The 22,433-nt window shown below is 40.8% G+C and overlaps 1 protein-coding gene across 1 annotated transcript; it reads right to left on the reverse strand.

Moving 5' to 3' along the window:
* Window positions 1–10,470: 10,470 nt before the first annotated feature.
* LOC140950368 (uncharacterized) lies at window positions 10,471–20,840 on the reverse strand. The gene is made up of 2 exons (XM_073399580.1): window positions 20,699–20,840; window positions 10,471–12,159 (listed from the first exon to the last, which is right to left on the reverse strand). Exons 1-2 carry the CDS (start codon window positions 20,712–20,714, stop codon window positions 11,612–11,614), a joined length of 564 nt encoding a protein of 187 aa, XP_073255681.1. The 5' UTR covers window positions 20,715–20,840; the 3' UTR covers window positions 10,471–11,611.
* Window positions 20,841–22,433: the final 1,593 nt, after the last annotated feature.

Here is a 22,433-nt window from a genome sequence, read left to right on the forward strand (position 1 = left end):
AAGCAAAAAAAGAGGAGAGATTATACTACCATGACTCAATAAGAGACTGCTCGCAGTCTAATTACATCGGGTCAATTCAATGGTGAATATAGGTATCGCCGCTTACCATTTAGCAACACAATGCGACTAGATCAAGGATTTACCATGCCCCGCAGGGAGTACGGCGAATGTGTCTTTACCTTTCGAAAAAAGAAAAAGTGCCTGTCGCTGTTCCTTTGTCGGCTTACTTATGCCTAAAGAATTTAAGCCCTTCAGGACGGAAGACAACGCTTTTGCCTGGGGATCGTATGAACATGCCGCAGCCGCCATTTTGATCGCTCGCTTTGTCTCCATTCCCCTTTGGATACAGCGGGCTCGTTTTAGGACAGCAATTATAAGCGTAAGCAAATGCGCGAGAGCCTAAACTTGTTTTGAAACAGGTTTTACCTGTTCAAAGTTAATTAATTCGTCCACAGCGCTGGCGGCGGCTCGATCAAAGAATCAAACGGTTGCTCGCAGTGGTTTCTCTTCCGTAGCGTCCGGCCTGCAGAAACCAGTGCTCGCAGGGTATACCTGGATTTGCGAGGATAAGAAAAAACAAAGGATTTCAAAAATCGCTTAAAACAGTGGATTTATACCTGCCGAAGCTTGTGGATTGCAGGACGACGTGATTGTACTTTGTTTGGCGTTGTCGACGACACCACGACGACGAAATTTACTCGTCGCGCTTGCACAGTACACTGTAACTCACTTCCGGTCGTCGTCATGGTTCTTAAGTTCCCTTTTGTTGAATAGAGGTTCGTTAAATCGAGGTTCCACTGTAGTTCAGTTCATACGGGGAAAAAAAGCGTCCTTTCCAATTCCTGTCCTTCAGGCCCCGGTTGTTCAAACGTTGGATAGCGCTATCCAGCGGATAAGTGTTAGGCTTTCCAACTGCGTTATCGAGTGGATCGAAATTTATCCAGTGGATAGCGCTATCCACCTTTTGAATAGCCTGCGAGCCGCAGACGTATTTCCGGTCGTCGCCTCTCTCCCTCCGAAGAAAGCGTCTGCTCCCCGCACACTACCTTTTCAACAACTGGAGCGAGATTGGTTTGTGGTCACTCACGCTCTCGGCACTTATCGATCCGGCCCATAAGGTAGTAGCTAACCTGACCTAGTATTTATCACACCGCCACAAAAACGAATTTCCTTACCGGCTAAAACCTGCGTCAGTTCTAGCCGAAAGAGAGCTGAGAAGCCGTGTGGCATGCAACTTCACTTTTTGCGTAAGTCAAACATCGGTCAAACAAATGTGACAAGGTGTTTTAATTCTCGCGCGCCCGCGTGGGGGGAGGGGGAGGTGGGGAGTTTTTGAGCTGCAGGAATTTTTTTTCGTTATCAAATTCCTTTTATGAATTTTTTTTAGGCCATAGCATAAATTTTTTTTAGGGTTAATTGGCGTGCATGATATTTTTTTTCATTTCATTTTCCCTTGCGCGAATATTTTTTTGTACTTCGCCCCCTCCCCCCCCCCCCCGCCCCCCATTAGTTTATTTAATGGACCGTCTCTTTAGGCCTCTGTTTCCCGTAGAGGCCCCCGCTGGTATTTCAAGAATAAAATAAATAGGGTACGGGTGTGATTTAGGAGGAGAAAATAGGCGGGAAATTGTCCCACGCGCGCTTTCCCCTCCTCAATAATAAAATTCTTGCGTTTAAACCGGCCGTAGGGCACAGAGTGGCTATGAACTAAAGATAAGGGAGCTCTCAATCTCGTCCCAAGGGCTTTTCCCTCAAGCCCTGGGGACGAAGTTGGGGAGCTCTTTGAATGAACTTTTCACGTGATCATGATTTTTTTTCTTAGCGTTGTAGATTCGAATACAAGTGATAAAATTCGAACAATAAGGGCCCGAATCACATGTAATAATGCAAGAAATCTCGACCTTCGTTACCTTAAAAGGCTACTAGTACAGATTGAAAAACAAGAAGACTTCATATCTTTAAGATTTTTGCATTTATTTGGCATCAGATAATACACTAAAAGTTCTAGTATATTCCAACCAAATGACCTCTTGGTGGGGGTGTGCCGCCCGGTTCTCCAAATCCTGGCCCTATTTCAGACCAAAAAATGTTATTTTTCACACCCGTTTTCAGACCTGTCCTTCAAGAAATTATGTCATCATTACTTAGATTACAACAGCAACAATGCAATCCATTAGAATTCGGATATTTCTTTTTCTTTCTTACTCATTTGGAACTGAAACAATAAATACGTTCGTACACTCCCGTAGTGCCCTCGTAAACCATACCCGATTCCAGAGCAAAGTCTACACCCTTTTTCAGACCAAAACCAAGCAAAACCCTCCAGGAGGGCACATAGATTCGTAGGGGAGTACTTCCCCGGGCCCAGATAGTACAAACTATTTATTGGCATGTTCACTTGATATCTGCCATGTTTGTCCCGGAGAATCGATCTTTAGCGGACTATAAGAACTTGTTTGGCGATCCAGCAAACTTTAATATTCAGAGTAGCTAAACTGAGGCAAACGTCGAACTTATCACCCAGTTTGGTTCGTCTCATGAAAAGTTGGACCTTTGGCCTTGGTTTTAGTCGATCCAAACTCATTCAAACAAACTTGACTGCGACAGAAGACAAACTTATTATGAACTTAATCCGTTCAGCTTGGATCGGGGGGTACTGAACAAAGTTTTATACAGGGAGGTACCGCCCAAAGGTCCAACCCATTGCCCTCTAAAATACTGTTTTTGACAGAAAAGGTAGAAGCCCTTCCGTTATTCTAATTCTGATTGGTTTCGTTTTATCTGCAAAGGGGATGTTCCATCACGGCGGATGTGCAATTGTACTGGTGCTTGTGTTAAGATATAATCAAGGTGCGAATGTCAAGTGAACAAAGACAGTAATAATAAAAAGTTCTCGGGTTAACGTTTTTTAAAGATGGCTCACGACGGCCGTTTTGAAAGCCTCCGCTGACTGCTTTTCAATGACACAATTTGGTAAAGATTTCCAGTCTCTGATTGTACGTCCAATTAAACTTTGTTGCTATTTGTTTATTTTGGCATTAACTTGAAAGAATTGCCTAGTGCCCTGTCGCCTTTTAAATCATATACAGGGTATAGCTGATGACCAGAGACAACTTTGAAACATCATTGTGAGTCATGCAACTTTCCCCCTTTTCTTGAGTGTTGGTCATTTCAAATCATTGAGAGTTTTCGTGACAGTTCCAGGAGTGATCCTATATTCTTTTTAACAAAACATGCCGCTAGTCTCTGCACACTCTCAATGTCATTTATCTACTTTTGAATGTGCGGGTCCCATGCGAAACATTCATATTCAAGCTGTGGTCTAACTAAAGCAAGATAGGCTTCCTCTTTAACGTTTTCTGGGCACTTAGTTAGGTTTCTTCTTATAAAGCCAATAAATCTGTTGGCTTTGTCTATAATTCCAGCAATATGAACATCCCAGTTTAGATCACTGGATAGCTCAACTCCGAGGTACAGCTTCCAAGGGTTCTCCGTGGATAGTGTATTGGTATTTAACTAGAGTTTTTGAGCCGGAGGCTCTTAGGATGGTGCATTACTTTACATTAAACGAGAGCTGCCATGTGTCCGCTCAGTGTGTAAATGTTTAGGTCTTGCTTTAGTGACTCTGCATCATTACAATCGCTTTGATTACACCATAAAATGCCGCGACGTCAGCGAAAAGGCCAATTTGTGCTTTTGTGTTTTCGCCGATATCGTGTATGTACAAAACGAACATGACTGGGCCCAACACAGTACCCCGGGGCACACCTGATCTCACGGGAATATTTGATTTCAGGTGGTTAGCCATTGTTCGAGCCAGGCTTGAGATTTCCACGAATTCCGTAGAAATCTAATTTATTCAACAAGCGGCTATGGGGCACCGTGTCGAATGCCTTTGAAAAGTCGAGTAACAACAAATCACTTTATTGGCCAAGGTCAAGGTTACCTGCCACTGATTCAATAACTGTGATCAGTTGCATTTCATAAGAGTGCCGTTGTCTGAAGCCGTGTTGATAATGTACCAGAATAGAATTTGAATCAAGGTGATTCATGATGTGCCGGTATATAATTATGTTCCATTATCTTACAAGACACAGATGTTAGAGAAATCGGTCTGTAATTACTTGGCTCGCGCGATTTCTTTTTTTGAAAACTGGGTTGTCATTTGCAGTGATCCAGTCACTTGGGACTTGACCTGTTTTGTATTGATAGAGTAAAAATATACTGGAGAAATGGGGCAATGACAGGCGCAGCTTCTTTCAGAACCCAGCAAGAGAGATATTGTCAGCACCACGGGCCTTTTTGGCGTTAATGTTTCTTAACAAGCGTGTTATACCTGAAACTTCCAACTTCAGAGGGGGAATGTCTACGATCATAATAGGGCCCGTACTTAGGATGTTAAATCAGTAGATTCAGTTCATCTGTGAAAACTGAAGCAAATTGATCACTCAACTCTTGAGCTTTAATATATCCGTATATCTTCCTTTGAAAAAAGGATCCCTTTCTCATACCTAATTTAGAACGTTGCATCCCTTTTAACTGTTAACTCTCTTTAAAGTATAAATAAATCACAAAACCAGAAAATGTTCTCGACACAGCCATAAATTCTTCTAGCAACTTTAGGTCTTTTTACAGACAGATTTCCCTGCCCTTTCTTATACTTCAACTAGTGAAGTATGAGAAGTGAAGTACTGCAGTGGAATCTCAGCTGGGTGAAAGACAAGACTGATCTCAGCTCATTCATGGCGGTTTTTTTGAGAACTATCTGATCACTGGTTATTCCACTGTATAAAGTCTTGAATGGCAGCTGAGAAGGAGGAGTTGAACCAATCAAAATGTTGGAAACGAGGAGCCATCCTCCAGAGATGAAAAGTTGTTTTTTAATAAGGAAAAACAACCGTTTTTTAAGGCGGCAGATATACTTTAGGCAAAAACTGACCAGACAGCAAACAATGTCTCTTTTCTACTATGCCGAGGCAAATCTGTATAATTCTTTTTAGTATATACTAAAACAGTGGATAGTGTTTTTCGAGCGCTCTGATTGGCTACTCAATCATTGAATATACTGCACTATTCAGTGATTGACGTCCAGTTCCTCCAAGCGAGCGGCGCTAAACTCTCGTAAGCTGCGAGTAAAATGCCTTCCCGGTTTGCTGCCGTAACAAAAAAAGAAATTTCACAAATAATCAAGGAAGCTGTTCCAAAAATACACGAAGAAGGTGACGAAGTTCGGTTTGGAAGTTTTCAGGTAAAGCTTTGTACTTGTGACTTGAAAAAAAAAACGGTGAAAAAGTTTTCTGTTTACAAATGCAAATTAAGCTTAAGTCTTGCGTCACTTTATCTAGTTGACTTGTTCATAAGTAAGCTTAAAACTAAATTTAATAATCTTTTTTTACAGATTGATTTTAAACAAGAGAGGATAAAGGGGACAGAGAAAGCATCCCCCATACACACCCTATTCCATAGGTAATTCGTCTCGAGATATTTTTAGAATCGGGATAAAGTTACCTCGCGCGGTGAGTGGATGTTTCGTGGAGGTTTCGCATGACTAAACGCCGTGCAAAACATGTCGGGCGAAAGGCAATGAAAGCGTAAAGAGATCGAGAGCATTTCTGAATATTGAAGCGAAATGAGTCGGCGCTCACTTGGGAAAAGGGAATCGCTGCACTCTTTGGCAACCCGTGAAATCAGTTTAACTCGAAGTTATCGTAACCTCAGTGCCTAATAAAATGAGAAATTTCGCCGGTCTATTGAAACCGGTCGTTTGTACAATAAAGCAATTAGGGCGCCAAGTGTTATTTTTGTTGAATAATAAAAGACTATAATAAAAGAATAAATATCAAACCAGAAATTGCTCTCTTCAAAAAGTAGATTATAAATGATCCTGAGAGAATATTCACTTGTTAAGGATTTCCCTGCTGTACTGTTAGCTCTATACAAGAGAGGAAGGGCGATTCTTTTTTAATTTCCATTCCGCTGACACCGCTTTAGTAGAAATCTCTCTTTAGTCGTTTTCGTCGACAAAACGAATAGCAATATCGCTCTACGCGTCTTCCGCCATTTTTTCAGCGTCAATTGCGTGCCTCTGAGCGTGGGTCATCAACGCGGAACACATTCGCGCTATGTGATTGGCTGTTGTTTAATCCCCCTTGGGATCTGTGGTCTTAAAAATAACTCGAGACGAATTACCTATGGAATAGGGTACGTATGGGGTATGCCTTCTCTGTCCCCTTCATCCTCTCTTGATTTTAAATAAAAAAAAGAATTCACGACTCCTTTTGAAGAAATTTTCCGCAAGAGCTAAACAAATGCCCTCAAAAGTTTTATTTGCCGGCAAGAAAAAGTGACGACCGCAGCCGTTCGGTCATTACGCGCCAAAATTGTAATCGTTGCAGGCAACAGTAAATGAGTTAAAAATCATCATTTTAGTGTTCAATTATCTCACTGTTTTAGTATATACTAAAACAGTTATTCATCTCAGTGTCGGTGGCTAGTGGTGGTAATTTACCTCGCCGCTTCGCGGCCCCTGTAAATATCTTCCACCACTAGCCACTTCCACTACGGTGAATAAGTGTTGTATATCACACTTATCCTTATCCAGTAGTTTATAGCGAAGCGCGCCAGCGGCACCATAGGTAAGAAAATGAAGTAATCTACCCATCCGAGAAAATTTGATAATCACATGACCGTACACCGACCGAGCGACCATCCGTCCGCACCACAGGCATACCAATGTAAAATAACTCAATCAACAGGTATGGCAACCCAAATGCAACTCGAGGCTATTTTGGCGGGAAATCGCATAGCCACCCGCGTCTTGTAAAACAGAGGCAGCTAAAGAATCAATAAAGACGAAAACGGAAAGCGGCAATTGTTTCTGTATCCGTGTTGTCTAAAGTATTTAGCTTAGATGAATTGTCGTGTCCACAAATTTGGAATATAGAGCAGGAGAAAGACAGAGAGAAAGAGAAAGCAGGCGGCAGGCCAGCGAAGGTCAACGAGAAAGAGGACGACAGAGCCTAAAGCGAGGGATTAAAAACAAAGGAGACATTTTTTTGTTGGAAGAATAACATGAAAATTTTGTAGCGGCGGTGACAAAATGAGAAATGCTAGCGGCCACCAATGCAAGGTAAAAGTGAGCGGCAGTGAAAAAAAAAGTGGACGACAACACGTTCGACACTTCCTCCATAAAACATGTAACTAAGAAGTTTCTGGAAGTTTCCTAATTAATCGACGGCCACTAAGCTAGCCAAAATACGCTGCGTAAGCAGGTTACATATCGCCAAAAAATTTCAGCTTTAAAAACCAAAGAAAAGAAGAAATCCAAATTGCAAAAATTTCAGGGTGGATGGGTGAAGCTCGGTCTATGGTTCAACTTGGTCGTTACGTAAGCGTAACGCGACCGTTCTCAATTAAACCCTCGATCCTCCGAATTCCAAGTGATACTCCACGAGAAAACCAATTTCGTTCTTCTAGTGAAACAGGGGTAAAAGGTTTCTTTTTGTTATGTGGACTGTCTCGTGGTTCGGTTTTGTTTGAATTCGTTAGTGAATTTTGCAAAGCGTTTTTGTTGACTTTTTATTAGGTTAGGTTCAGGGGAAGGGATAGGGCGGGGGAGGAGGGGGGGGGGGAGCTTCGGTTCCCATTAAGTGTTTCAAAATAATTAAAAATGGACGCGAAAGAAATCGCGAAAAGGTCACAAAGACTGAAAGGAAAAGTGTAAATTTCGATGGCAACAAACACAGACTCCGTACGGGCACAGAAAGCACAGACAAGACTTTAAAAAAGCTGCCCTAACCGAGTTAAAGGGGGAGAAAGGCCGGATATGTTGTCTATTTTGGATGTTAATCGTCATTGGCTGGGAAACTAAAAAATCACTCAGCTGGTTTTTGCAATTTAGATGGGAGCCGGGGGTGGAAGTCGAAGTTTTTATGAGACTCGTGAGTCAAATTACTATTAGGGTCGACCTTACTTCAGTTGAGTTCGACTACTGGGTTACCAACGTCGAACTTGGCTAAGCGTCAAACTAAGCTCAAAAGTTATAAAGGGCGTGACACATTATAAAGTCGTCGGTGGAAGCCTGCTTTGCAGAAACCCGTTTATAACAGACAAATCTCTTTGTTCCGACAAACAGCTCAATATACTAATTTGTAATGATAAACAGCATTTTACGGAAAGCCAGATAACACAAACACTTAAATGGCACGTACCCTTGATGTGTGTATGTTTGCCCCCTAGAAGATCTGCACATTTCCCAGGGGCGTGGCCAGTATTTTTTCAGAGGTACGCACAAATCACCAAATACCCCTGTCCCCCCTGTCCCCCACCCCACACCAAGGTAAGGTTACTGTAAGCCTAAGCGTTTATGACGTCTCTAGAAATTTGGAAAATTCTTTGTAGCCTTTTTGAGTTTATATCTAACAATTACCTTTAATTCCTCAGTGTTTTATAGAGTAAACAGTTCTTCCAACGAATCATGATGCTTTCCTCCTTCGATAATAAGTGTTTGCGGTAAAACCAAAATGAAAGTGTCACGTTCATGAATGTAGGGTGCTTTAAAATATTGATGGCGAGGGTAGCAAATACGTCACTATTTAAAGGAATTCGCGTTTTTTCAAACTTTTGCGTTTTTTCCAACTTGCTGAAAACAACAAATGAATAGCAGAATTTCACTGGAGTTGAATCCTTGGGGACCGCACCCAAGTTTGAACTGGAGATGAAAAAAATTATCATCGTGTGTTTATTTTCACGCCCTCCAAACAGCGTCCCGTAAAAAAATTTCACGTCGTGGTCGTGCACGGCAAAGGAATTTACCAAACAACGTGCTACACGTGCAAAATTTGTTGTTTTGACGTGGTTGTTCTCGTTGCTATCGCTGTCTTCCTTGCTAAAGCCACTCAGTTTTATCGATGTGTGTAAACTGTTGGGAATCCGAATGCGTTTTTTTGTATGAGGGCTCTATTAACGCTAACGAAATGATCAGAATATCCTCAACAAAATAAGTCCGGAATCCTAAATCCGAAATATTTATGAATCCTCTAGTGTAACCGTAGCGCCTACGCGAACAATCCAGTGGTATCTCAGACTTTTATGTGCAAATGTGTGATTCCTTTACCATTATTTTCCACATTACTTTTAACCGAGGAAGATCCCTGCGTTAATTTTGATGTAATCTTGCCCTTCTTCGTCTAGTGCGTATAAGAGAGGCCGAAGTGAAAACAACGCGTTTAGGCTTTAAACCATCCAGCTTTGCTGTTTGCACATTCCCCCGCTGTTTGTCTAAATATATACAATTAAAGATTCGGTCCACCAAGAGCCATTATGATTCTTGGGTCCACCAGTGAATCACGTCTCTTTCCTGAAAGCCGACTTTCGGGTGTAAAAAGAAAAATCAAACAGTCCGTTGTGAAATGAATTGAGCCGAACTGTGCTTTTAAAATAATTAACTTTCATCTATCTTATCCTTTGTATCTTTTTCTTTTCATTATTCACTTTTGTATCTCATTATTTTTTTTTTTTTTACCCTCGACTTTTAAATGGTAGCTACGCCCCTGGTTCCTATCCGTCTGAAGCGGACTAGAAGAACCTGTTTGTCGATCCGGCAAACTTTGATATTCTGACGAGCTAAACTGAGACAAACACCAAACATATCATGAACTTATTCCGTTCAGTTTCGATCGTCTCATGAAATGTTCGAAGCCTGACCCGCCTGAGCCTCAGTTTGCTTGCTTCTAAATAAACTCTCTGTTTGGATAATTTAATATTTAGAGACTTTAAAGTGCATGCGACACAATTGAAAGCCACAATGCCGTGGCATGAGTATTTTGTGGCTTTATTTAAGGAGGTACTTGAAAAAAGAATACAATAAACAAAAACGGATATAAGGCTTACTGGAAACGATAAATATAAGAAAAATCTCTCGTAACAGCTATAACTTGTTTATGCTATAGAAATCGCTTGATAATCAAGGTACTTTCATCCAAGTCAGCAATGGGACCATTTGCGCGATGGCGTTATTTTACTGTACTAGTTCTTTCACCACCAGAATCCATTTCGTTTTTCCTTCCATATTTAAATTTTGTAATCACAGCGAGGTTTAAATAACAAAGAGGGTGTCAATGGGGCATAGCTGTAGTCAGTAAACAGCTAAAAATATTCTACTTGGTCTGTAAACAGCTAAATAACACTAGTTAGGCAGTAAGCAGCAAAAAACGTTTAGTCAGTTAATTGGCATGATTGAGAGTCCCGCAGACGTTAAAATTGTTTATGGGTTGGGGTTCCCAAATCAGTCACTCCACAAAGACTCCCAAGTTCTCTCCCACTTTTCCAGGATGCAATGCACTGGTTTGTCATATTTTCCTTAACACTTTATTAAATCAGTCTGAAGTGAATTATTTCTTACAAATCCAGCCTAACCGACGCTCTTATTTGTCTTCCGTGGTTGAGCCTGGACGACAGCACCACTCTTCTCTTCATCCCTTTTTCTGTGAATAAAATTCTTGAAAAAAAAGCACTCAATGACATCTGAATTTCTATACACAGTCATTGTCCCGCTTATCATAACTAAAACAAAATTCTCTAATCTAATTGGCTATAGGCAGCCCAGATTTCAGAATTAAGAGGACGATGTAATAGGAAAGTACATGTCGTGCGTAAGTATAATTGGACAGAAAAATGCAGTATGCGCCATTGCACGCGCACTCTTGAATGTGTCCTGAAGGTAAGGCAAGGGAATCGGTAATAAAACTTCTTGTACAATTAACAATCTGTAATTTATACTTATCAGAGGATTAAACAAATGCGATTCCCGCTTAAAGCGGCTGCACGCGCTTCCGATTTTGTTTTATCGCTCATAAGATTACAAGCGGAACTAGACTTCATTTAGTATCAGGCCGCATTATAAGCAGTACAAACACCTATTTGCAAGATCACGCAAGCAAAGAGGTATACTGAGAAAATAAACCATTTTACAGTTGTGGACTTATAATAACCTAGTCTTCACGTTAAGCATAAGAACAACGTGATTGACACAAGCAAGCAGAAAGGGTTGTATCAAAACAAGACTCCTTCTTTTTAACTGTGAAATGGTTGTCTGTTTCCCTTTGAATTGAGAGGCATAACCGCACGCAGTTCGAATGCAGGCTCAACCACAGAATGGCGCAGTCGCATATACGTCAGCGAACAGACTAGAGTGTAGGAAAGATTGACAAGTACGTCTCTATCATTCTGTCTCACCATATCGTCTTTTTATTTCAGCAAGTCTTCATTTGTTTGAATCAATTCCTAACTTTTGGGTCTACTTCGCTGTGTATACGCTTAAACAATTACCTGTTTTTATACGTTTGTCAGTTAATATTTTGTAATTTATACGTTTATGATAGTGAAAAAAGGCCTTTATACGTTAAACAGTTAACCCAATTGGCACCCACAACAAAAGCTCTAATTTGGTAATAGTAGTAAATGACGTCGTTAATTATAACCTTTTATTTATGGTCCTCGCTCTTTGTCGAAAGACGTTTTTTGTAAATGAGTAAATTGGCGAGTTAAAAAGTTGAAACTTCTACAGCCACTGAAGACTATTAATAGAAACAGACATCAACACACAAACATTTTAGCGAACGTAAATTTTCCAGAAATCACCAGTGGTCACGCCAACCTTCAGATCATCGCATTCCCATCTTTTCGCCACGCCCCCACTGTAGTCAATATGATTAAGCGCCCAATGAGCATAATGAAAAGAAAAAGCAGGGTGGTCGTATAATCTGTCTTGATCCAATTCATAGCCCCATTTACCAACCATCATAACGCCACTTTCCTTTCCCCAATTTTTGCAAGCACCTGCTAACTTTGAGTTGTCATTCTCCATTCTATCGTATGAGCCACACGAGGCGGGCTGGACATCCGTCTGACCGCTGAAGTACTGGACTACAGCTTCACCAGCGCTGTTATCAGCAGTGGTCACGTGGAACGTACGTCCATTGTTTTTACTGCAGTGGAATCTCAGTTGAGTGAAAGACAAGAGTGTTCTCAGCTCATTCATGGCGGTTTTTGTGAGAACCATCTGATCACTGGTTATTCCACGGTATGAAGTCTTGACTGGCAGGTGATAGGGAGGAGTTGAACTTTCCATCGTGATGTTGGAAATAAGAAGCCAGCCTCCTGAAATAAAAATGTGAAAATAAAGAGGTATTTTATTAAAGTTCTACATTCTGTAAAATCAATAAGAATGGCTGTTTTAATGGCGAAGCTTGACGTGCGCGCTTCTAACTACCCGAGAAAATTCGTCTGCACAACAAGGAAACCAATATTAAATCTCACACTTTCTAGCTACTTTGGGAGCCTGCAACCTGATATAGCACATCCATGTATTGGTCAGTTGACCGCTGTCAAAACAGGGTATCCGCTGAGCAGTATCTCTTGACCGTATCGCGGGCTTATTTCTTGACTCATCGAGTGTACGTTTTTTTTTTTAATTTATCCACAGAGAATTTAATAGTTTTCAAATATTCGCAGACTCAAACTCAATTTTGTTTCAATGCACAGGAAATAAGTTGTGTTTATGAGCTGAACAATTAAAATTTTGATTTCAAACTGACTTTGAACGCGAAAATTTAGTTAGTTTTTAACACGCAGGGAAGGCAGATGCTTTTAGCATTTCTCACCATAGTCATGCGTTGGCCATGCTCTACTCACAATTTTTTGTCCGTTTGGTCAAAATTTGACAGGTGAATTGATGTGGAAATATTTTGCAACGTTTGGAAACTTGTTTACGCAGATTGCTGAGGCTGACGGAGGTTTTTTTCATCTTATGATGCTTTTAACCGTCTTTTTCTACTGGATGTACAAAATTAATTAAATGCAGCTCGCTATTAAGATTCTCCTGTTATTCGTGGATGTTTTTTTAAATGGGTTTTTGGTTGAGAAATACACCGCTTGTGAAATTCATCGGAAATCCGATTTCGGATGGCATCGCTTTTAAAAAGTAGGTTACTCTACTTCACCTTGCTTGATGCGTAAGGAGGTTGAAAAGTCTCAAGCCATTCTGGCCCTACGTGATGGCTTTCAGGATTATTTTTCAAAGCTATTACAGTTGGTTCCAGTTCGGGTATTAACTTTAAAGTTGCTGCATGATTGGAGTAATTTTGATCTTCCAAAGCTTATGCCAGTAGAACACATTTCCTTGATGCCTTCATCATCTTTGTCTCTCACTAATACACGCCAGGATACAAGCCAATAAGTTATTCATCACGGCTCAGCCAAACAAGTATTTGCGGACGATGAACAAAAGGGGGTTCTTATAGCAGGCGTTCCTTACCCTCCCTCCCCAATCCCCCTCCCTTTTTCCCTTCCTCTCTATCCCCTACCCCTTTCGACGCCTGCTACTACGCAGGCTAGAGCAGATTGATCTGACTGAACAGTCCCGACATTGTGAAACGTTACTGTAAAATGTTGCACGTCGCCTCGGCGAATTGTCTCGATTTGCCGTTTTGAACTAGAACCATGCAGGTCCCCCAGGCGTTTGTATTGCGATTTTACTATCCCGATAAAAATTGCATGGGATAAAATCAATTGTTCAATTCATGCCTTGAATTTAAAAATGGCCATTGCGATGAGCAGAGTTACGTTGCAAAACAGCTGCTGTATGTATTAAAACTGTTTTGAGTTACTGCCTACTGTATTCACTCTTTTCGGATCCGTAATAAAGAAACGCTTCGCATCATGCATCCAAATATCCGGTTTTGGATCCACCCCCGTTGCAGATCTTTTGTATCAATAATCCGTTTTTGGTATTTTTTGTAAAGAAAAGCACCCCAACTTGTTTCTTCAGCTATTCAAATAATTGCCAACAAGCAGACACGAGGCTGCGAGGCGGCAACATAATAAAGTCATCCGCGAAAGTTCCGAGGCAGAATAGGCCTACTCTGGGACCTTATCTCGCCGCGAGATTGTGCGAGCTAATGCGAGTTTAGGCGAGTTAAGGCGAGATAAGGAAAAATTGAGTTCGCCTATTAGTTGCGAGTTATGGCGAGTTAAGGCGAGTTAAGGCGAGTTAGGGGAAAATGATCCACCTTATGTTGAGGTTATAAGGGTTAAAACTTATAATATGCTTTAGTAATATACATATAAAGATGCCTTGCAATCTTTGTATTTCTTATATATATAGTAGGTTCCATGTTGTCCAATTACGAAAAAATAATTTAAACAAAAAAATTCAGATGAGCTCCAAAGTTGAATGAAGCCAAATCTTGTTTAAATTTATTAATTGAATTATTTTCTTAATTGGACAAGCTTAAGCATGGATATGCTAGTGACATGGAGTCCTGTTCTTTATTAATTATATAGCACTTAGACACCAAACTATACCATTTGGTGGCTGTATCATAATAATAATCATCATCATCATCATATATTATTTATTAAAGCTATATAATTATTTGGCAGAATAATAAATTACCAGTAGTGCAGAAAAAAAATGAAAACAAAACAATCATTCAGAATTGATAAAAAAACTGTAGCTGTAGTATAAGCACAGGTAGGATATTTTATTTTATTTACTTTTTAAAATCAATAACACTATGTTTTAATAGGCAGGTGAGCATAATAGGTATCACATGACATGTCATCAATTGTTATCCCTAACTCCAGAATTTTTAAAAAAATGTTTTTGCAGTCTGTGTCAATGTTCTTCAAAGAACTAGTATAAATAACCGGGGAAGCTGACGAATTACAACTCAGCTGAGGAAATTTTTATGACACAATCAATTTTACTGAAATGAAATCAAATTTCTTTCTCCTTGAAAATTATAAGACTTATCTTTAAGTCTTCCATTTGATCCATTCTCTCCACATCACTGATGGTTTCCCTTGGAATCCAGCTCAATTGTTTGTTTTGACTGCCAGAAATGATTGCCTTTTCGTTTCCTCGGATAATTTATTTTAATTTCTTGCAAATGAAGGCTGATGCCTTTTTGCAAAGACAGCAGTTCCCGTATTTTAGAAACTCCCTCCTTAAACTTGGACAATCCTGTGAGAGACACCTTGATTTCTACGAAAGAAAGGAGGATCAAGTTAACTTGATAGTAAACTCTTTATCATTCTCAGCCTAACAAAACAGCAAAAAATAAATGACCATATTTTCTGTTCAGGCTTACTTATTTTTTACAAAGTGTCAGAACGTGTTCATAATTGTGCAGAGGACTATACCTTATTTAACTTGATTAACAAGAAAACACTCTCCACTATCGGCTTTGTCTTCCAAACCGATGAATCTTTCCTGCTTCGCATTTTTACAAAATGATCAGCGGCTCAGGCGTTTTGTGCGTGTTCATGTCACGTACGCCACATTGAAGCTTCCTACCTGAAACTTGCCAGTGGACTGGGATCAACAAGGCTTTGATAGAGTTAACGTTGCAAGGGTAAAAGGCTTTAGCTTAGCTTACCTGCATGTGATACATTTTGAAACTTCTAGATTTAACATCAAAAGTTTTGCACGAGTTCTCCTCCTTTTCTTCAGAAGTTTTTCCGTCCATCTTGAAAACTACCCAGAATGCATATTGAGGACAATAGGCAGGGCGAGAGGGCCCTGGGAAGACACGAGTTACCAGTATCTTCTGGGTAATTTCAAAGATGGCGAACGAAGTTGGCTATCAATGCTGAAATTGTACCTTAAGCAATCCTTTATTCAGTTAAGGGCTAAATGTAACAAGTCTTTATGAATCATGCCTGGGTTATGGTTGCCAGTCTGACTACAATGTAGGCCATACAGGATAGCACGTTGAGCCAATGTACAGATCTTCTCGTACGAGGTAAATATTTATAAGAATTATTTATAAGAAATATGGACTGCAATCAGTATGTGGTGTATATAAAGAATTCTCGATTCTAGCTACATCCTAGCCTTTCATTGATGATTGTCAGCTAGAATCCTCATTAAGCTTCACCAGATTATAAGATGATACGTATGCTACTACTCTTCATACTTGTATGTCATAAACATGCAGCTAGCATGCATTATATTTGCAAAGTAATTAAACTTTCAATTACAAGTAAACTTTTTTTGTAAATCATTAACCAGCTTAAAACTATAAATTTAATATTCTGGTATTATGTTTTTGTATTTCACTCTAAATTCGAGATTTGTTATTTTAAGCCAAAAATTAAAAACAAGTCATAGGATAATATTTTTAACTGCAAATGAGAGATTCAAAGCAAGCTTGACTTTAGAGTGTTTCTTTGTCTCACGTAGAAGTGTAAGACTAAAACTTAAACTATTTTATGAAAACTTTTTCGTGGATTCACTGTTTGTGCTTTTAGTTAATGTCACTTACTTTGTGGACCAAAACACAAACAGTCAACATGGGATTTGTAAGGCCTGGTTCAGATGCCGTACTTTACATGTGCTGAACCTAACTGAATAAGTTCGACTTTGGAGCAACACTGGCGCGACATCTGATTCAGATGGCATACCGTGTGTTGAACCTAAGTTAAGTTTGACAAAAGTTCGGCAGACTCTGTCGAACTTAACGGTTTTGCTGCACCAAACTAAAACTGCTGTACCAAATTGATTCAGACGCTGCTCTTTTGCCTTACTTAATTCATCAGTTAGGTTCGGCACATGAGTGGAGCGGCGTCTGAACCGGGCCTAAGACCCTGTGACCCCATGCCTCTGGAATTTCTGCCATGCTTAGCATTGAAGCCTTTTCGTTAGGCAACGAGTTAGTGCCATGTTCAGGCTGTTCCTGGTAGTTCCATTGACAGTCCAGTTGTGACTCCAAGGCATGACAATGTTAAGTAAGAAAAACCTCATCAAATCTTTAGTGGTGAAATACCCTTACCAAAGAGGCTATTAGAAATTCCAGAAGGATGGGGTTGGTCAGTTACATATTTTTTAAAGGTAAAAACCCTGTTTTCCTTAAAAATCACTATCTTTTAAACTTTTAAAATTTGTATCCTTTGGGGTCTTCCCTTTATGGAGTAATAATATTGTGAAATTACACTGAGAGTAGGATGAGATATTAAAATTGGTATCCACTTGGCGGTGGCGAGATTGGGTGAGTTTGTGCGAGATAATGCGAGTTTAGGCGAGTTAAGGCGAGATAAGGAAATTTGAACATAATCTCAAGTTGCGAGTTAGGGCGAGTTAAGGCGAGTTAAGGCGAGTTAAGGTCCCAGAGTAGGCCTCAGAATGAATCTCGAAGCTATTTTCATTGATATATTTGCTCCGAAATGGGCACGGGGGCCCCATAACTTTGCACGTTTTCTCTCCTGGGACCCTTGCATTACACCTGGGTATTGAGGATAGTATTTAAATGCTTTACCAACATCAGGATCACTGATCAGATCGCTTTCCTATGCGTTCGAGAGGGCATATACACTTGCGTTTTATGCTCCCCCCCCGCTCCTCCATCAGCGACGAAAACCCGGTTATGCTGCACTTCTTCGCATAAGCGGAAATTATTTTCGCTCATATCTTAGTATTTCCCGCGTGTGCCATTAGAGGTGTAGCATACCAATGAAAATTCTCCTACTACTGTCTAAACATATCACTGTGGCAATGAATGACAACGGCGTGCTAAAATATACATTCCGATGAAGCCTTTCGAATTATTTTGCTTCAAGGACCTTCAATAAACTTTGCGGCGTTATTATTTTTACTTAGTGGCATAAACAGGCAGTGTATTTTTGAACTCAATTCGATTGCATGACCGAAAATACCTTGAATGGTGGACTAAACAGGCTGATCTAAACTGTCGAAATAGCATATTGTTCTTAGATTTTCTGCATTACGTCATGAAAGTTATGTAGCACTACCTTATTTTACATCGTAGGAGAATTTTCATTGGTATGCTGCACCTCTATGGCAAAGCGAGGAATACTAAGATATGGGCGAAAATAATTTCTACCCAAGCGCCAAATGCTGCAACTAAGCCAACAACATTAGAAAAATCGTCATATTCCCCTCAATCTCAGAAGCTCCCCCTATGGGAACATCTCTCGGAGACGCCAGTCCCGAGTGATACGGCTAAACACGCCGCACAAAAAGACAACCTGGCGGCAGGTACAAGAGCGTAAAGGAGTCGAGTTTATCTTCCCACAGACTTCTGCAGAGACTTGGAAATACTGTCTTGTAGCTAAGCATATTTTCTTGAAAAGAAGCAAGTTTAACCTTCTTATCTAGGGGCATCAAAAACGCAGTGTAAGTATAATCTATGATACACCTTTGAAAAACCGACGCTTGCTTGGGAAAAAGGGTCGACTTCCCAAAGCCAAAGAAATAGCCAAGACCGATGAGTGAGACGGGAGCGGACCGGCCCAACTGGAGGGCTCCCCTTCCAGTTACACCATGAATGATCAGATCTGACGGAATCTCGTGCGTTTTAACCGAATTTTAAACAGTGCCTAAAAGCTAAGCGAAATAATTGGATCCAGGCCTATAAAACTAATAACAAATGGCAAACGCTAAATAAATCTGGAACGTAGAAAATAGCCCAGGCAGCTAAGCTATAGAACCGAGGATGACTAATTCCAAATAACAGCATGAAAGCGGCCGTCTTCCGTTTAAGAGCCCCCAAGCCGGTGTACATCGCGCACTGATATTTGTAAAACAAAACAGAACAGAGATGCCATGACCATGAATTCTAAATTCAAACCGGGAAAATTGATGATAAAAGCACGTGCCGTGCGTACTGGCAATGGAAAGCTTACCACTTTAACATCGCTTTAAAATGCCAAGAGAATAAAAGACGAGAAAAAAAAAAGGGCCCGAGGAAATAAAATTTAAAAAAACTTACCGTTTTACTTCCATAACATTGACGAACAAACAAAGAAATAGGGAAGAAAATTTCCGAATACTGGAGCTAGTTGCGGAAAAGAAAATGTAAGCAACAACGAACGAGAGGAAAGACGCGACAAACTACAGGATGTGCGAAGGAGTATGCATACTGAAAAAACACGGACTGCAAAGTATGTAGAAAATGTGAAATACAAGACCCAAATGACGCGCCGCACATGAGGACAAAGGAGGCAACACACCATGAAAAACGATCACAAAAGGAAGGAGCAACATACTGAATAAATAAGAGCAGAAGATGCCAAATACTAGACTTAAAGTGACACACACTACGAAAACTAAATTAGGAGCAGAAAATACCATAAACAAACCAGCCTGAAAGGGATACGCGCTATAAAGGCTGAGGAAACCTAAGAGCGACACCCGCGACAAAAATAAAAAAATAATAAAATAAATGAGGGAAAAGCACGTTATAAAAACTAGTCCGAAAACGTCTAAAGCTAGAAATGCCGGTAACCTTAACGCGACACACGCCATGATAACAACTTGAAGGTGGTACATGCCATGGCCATGAAAACAAGATGTAAGCGACACGCCCTATTAACACTAAATGGAGAACAAAATATGAAATACACCATGAAACTAGAGTGAAAGCGACACACGCCAGAAATTGCTGACTGGAGGCGAAACACGCCATAAAAACAGCCTAAAGGCGGCAAACGCTGTGAAAACAACCTAAAGGCGACACACGCCATGAAGACAACCTATAAGCGACACACGCTGTAAACACAAAATGGAGAGCAAAATACGAAAGCCACCATGAAACTAGTGAAAGCGACTCACGCCAGAAATGGCTAACTGGAAGGTGACACACGCCGAGAAAAAACCAACGTGAAGGCGACACATGCCATAACAACTGAAAGCGACGTACGGTGTGGAACAAGTCGAAGCGACACACGCTAAGAAAATGAAATGGAAAATGAAACCAGCCATGAAATCCAGACTGAAAGCGACCCACGCTATAAAAGGTTACTCGAAGGAGGTATCGCAGCCGGGCGAACGGCTTCCAGAACATAAGGAAGGATAGCGACAGGAACTTCGGCCATGCTCAGCGACGAAAGTCGGAACGGCACAAAACACGCAAGTATATACGCCCTCTCGGGGGCATGAACGCATAGAAAAGCGATCTGATCAGTGATCCTGATGTTGGCAACGCATTTGAATACTACGCTCAATACCCAGGCGCAATGCAAGGGTCCGAGGAGGGAAAACGGGGTGAGTTATGGGGCCCGTGTGCCCATTTCAGAGCAAACATATCAATGAAAATAGTTGGCCCCGGGAAGGACGGGGGGGGGGGGTGTTTAGGATGGGGGAGGAGTCGCCGAGCCCTTCAAACTCTAACCCTGTTTAAGACAAAAAATTGTTTATTTTGCTACCCTGTTAAAGACAAGAGACCTAATTTCACACCTCTGATTCACTTCGTTTTACACAAGGAATTTAGAGGTGCTTTTTAAATTAACATCATGAAATTAGAGTTTTTTTTTCTAAAATATATTGTTGGTACCTAGGCATGTAGACCGCGCATCGCCAGCCTTCTCTTCCAGTCAGAAAAGATACCATGTTCAAGACGTAAATTAGTAAAATTGTGTTACCCTGAAAACCATACCCTATTCGGTCTTGGCAGAATAAGGGAATCCTCAGTTTGCTAAAAAAAAGAGCTACTGCGCCTTCTGCTGTCCCTCTCTCAAACGTTATCTGTACAATTGACGTTAGATGTCTTTAAATTTGATAATGGGGGAGCTGTTTATAAAGAATAAACCGGGAAATATAGTTCAACCAGAAACGGAAAAGTAGTTTGAATGAGCTATAATTGCTCACGATTTCAGATTTTGTTGAAGCCTATCTCACCTCCGTCAGTTGTCATGTCGCAGTAAACATTCAACGGGTTTCCACTCTTCTCAGGGTCGATCCAGTACCACCCGTCTCCTTTAGAGTCACCAGAGTCCCGGATGCTCTTACACGAATAAGCAGGCAGCTTGGAATCCCATCCTTGCTTTTCTGTAGCAAATAATAAAACAAATGACTATATACCTGGAATTTTGAAAACCGGGTTAGAAAAAATATCAACTCATTCTACTACTTGGCAATTTAAAACAGTGGGAGAATTTTCATTGATATGCTGCACCTCTATGGCACACGCGGGGAATACTAAGATATGGGCGAAAATAATTTCCGCGTATGCAAAGAAGTGCAGCATAACCGGGTTTTCGTCGCTGAGGGGAGGAGGGAAGGCAAAAAACGCAAGTATATATGCATAGAACCGCGGATGACTAATTCCAAGTAACAGGATGAAAGCGGCCGTCTTCCGTTTAAGAGCCCCCAAGTGTGAACATCGCGCACCGACATTTGTAAACAAAACAGAACAGAGATGCCATTATTATGAATTGTAAATTCGAACCAGAAAAATCGATGATAAAAGCACGTGCCGTGCGTGCTGGCAATGGAAGCTTAACACTTTAATATCGCTTTAAAATGCCAAGAGAATAAAAGACGAGAAAACAAAAGGGACCGAGGAAATAAACTAGAAAAAACTAATGTTTTAACTTCTATAACATTGACGAACAAACAAAGAAATAGGGAAGAAAATTACCGAATACTGGAACTAGTTGCGGAAAAGAAAACGTAAGCAACAACGAACGTGAATAAAAACGCGACAAACTACAGGATGTGCGAAGGAGCACGCATACATAAAAAACACGGACCGCAAAGTATAGAAAATGTGAAATACAAGGCCAAAATGACGCGCTGCACATGAGGACAAAAGAAACAACACACCATGAAAAACGATCCCAAAAAGGAGGTGCGACATACTGAATAAATACTCGAGCAGAAGATGCCAAATACTAGACTTAAAGTGACACACACTACGAAAACTAAATTAGGAGCAGAAAATACCATAAACACACCAGCCTGAAAGGGGTACGCGCTATAAAGGCTGAGGAAACCTAAGAGCGATACCCGCGACGAAAATAAAGAATGAGGGCAAAGCAAGTTATAAAAACTAGTCTGAAAACGTCTAAAGCTAGAAATGCCGCTCAGTTAAGGCCACGCACGCCACAAAAAAAAAATTTGACGGTGGTACATGCCATGGAGACAATTTGTTAGCGACACGCGCTATGAAAGACACCAAGAAACTAGAGAGAAAGCGACACACGCCAGAAACGGCTAACTGGAAGGCGATACACGCCGTAGAAACAACCTAAAGGCGACAAACGCCGTGAAAACAACCTGAAGGCGACACACGCCATGAAAACAACCTGAAGGCGACACACGAAAACAACCTAAAGGTGACACACGTCGTGAAAACAACCTGAAGGCGACACTTGCCGTAAAAACAACCTGAAGGCGACACACGCCATGAAAACAACTTATAAGCGACACACGCTATAAACACAAAATGGAGAGCAAAATACGAAAGACACCATGAAATTAGTGAAAGCGACTCACGCCAGAAATGGCTATAACTGGAAGGCGACACAGACCGAGAAAAACCACCGTGAAGGCGACACATGCCATAACAACTAAAAGCGACGTACGCTATGAAACAACTCGAAGCGACACACGCTATGAATGATACCCGCCA

Source organism: Porites lutea, chromosome 10 (genome assembly GCF_958299795.1).
Source record: "Porites lutea chromosome 10, jaPorLute2.1, whole genome shotgun sequence".
Classification (NCBI taxonomy): domain Eukaryota; kingdom Metazoa; phylum Cnidaria; class Anthozoa; order Scleractinia; family Poritidae; genus Porites; species Porites lutea.